The 532-nt window shown below is 66.2% G+C and overlaps 2 protein-coding genes across 2 annotated transcripts in view; one reads left to right on the top strand and one right to left on the bottom strand.

The window, feature by feature from the left end:
* Window positions 1–532, top strand: part of LOC103924097 (tropomodulin-4-like) — a 24,286-nt gene that overhangs the window by 9,415 nt on the left and 14,339 nt on the right. The window contains exons 2-3 of the mRNA XM_009332558.1: window positions 13–130; window positions 246–387. Of these exons, the coding sequence (XP_009330833.1) occupies window positions 13–130; window positions 246–387 (260 nt within the window). The remainder of the gene's footprint in view (window positions 1–12; window positions 131–245; window positions 388–532) is intronic.
* PIP5K1A (phosphatidylinositol-4-phosphate 5-kinase, type I, alpha) overlaps window positions 1–532 on the bottom strand; it is a 31,483-nt gene that overhangs the window by 30,150 nt on the left and 801 nt on the right. The gene's annotated exons all lie outside the window — the stretch shown is intronic.

Raw genomic sequence — 532 nt, 5'->3', positions numbered from 1 at the left:
CGGCCCATCCAGGAGCGGCAGGTCCAGTCCAAGCGTAAGAAGGGCGGCCCCAACTACGACCGGCCTCTGACGCAGGAGGAGCTGCTGGAGGAGGCCAAGATCACGGAGGAGATCAACCTCCGCTCCCTGGGTGAGCCGGGCGCCACGCCAAGGGGCGCAGGGACCCCCGAAATGGCGCAGGGATGAGGGGTGAGGGTGTCGGTGAGGCACTGAGCCTCCCCCTCGGTTTGTCCCTGCTTTCCCAGAGAACTACGAGCGCCTGGAAGCCGACAAGAAGAAGCAGGTCCAGAAGAAGCGGAAGTGCGTGGGGCCGGTTATCCGGTACTGGTCCGTCACCATGCCCCTTGTCCCGGAGCCGGGCAAGGAGGAGAACGTGGACGTGGAGGGGTAGGTTGGGGTCACCTTGACATGGCCCCAGTGGGTTTTTTTCCCCCCACCGCACCCAGCCGGACCCCGGCTCCCGCTCCTGATCCCTCCCCCCCCCAGGCTCTGTTCCATCGGGTTTTGGGCAGCACCTTGGAGCCCCCCAAGC

This window comes from Pygoscelis adeliae, unplaced genomic scaffold, assembly GCF_000699105.1.
Source record: "Pygoscelis adeliae isolate BGI_AS28 unplaced genomic scaffold, ASM69910v1 Scaffold709, whole genome shotgun sequence".
Classification (NCBI taxonomy): domain Eukaryota; kingdom Metazoa; phylum Chordata; class Aves; order Sphenisciformes; family Spheniscidae; genus Pygoscelis; species Pygoscelis adeliae.
Note: the sequence above shows the minus strand (reverse complement) of the source record. Positions and strands in the feature narration are given on the sequence as shown.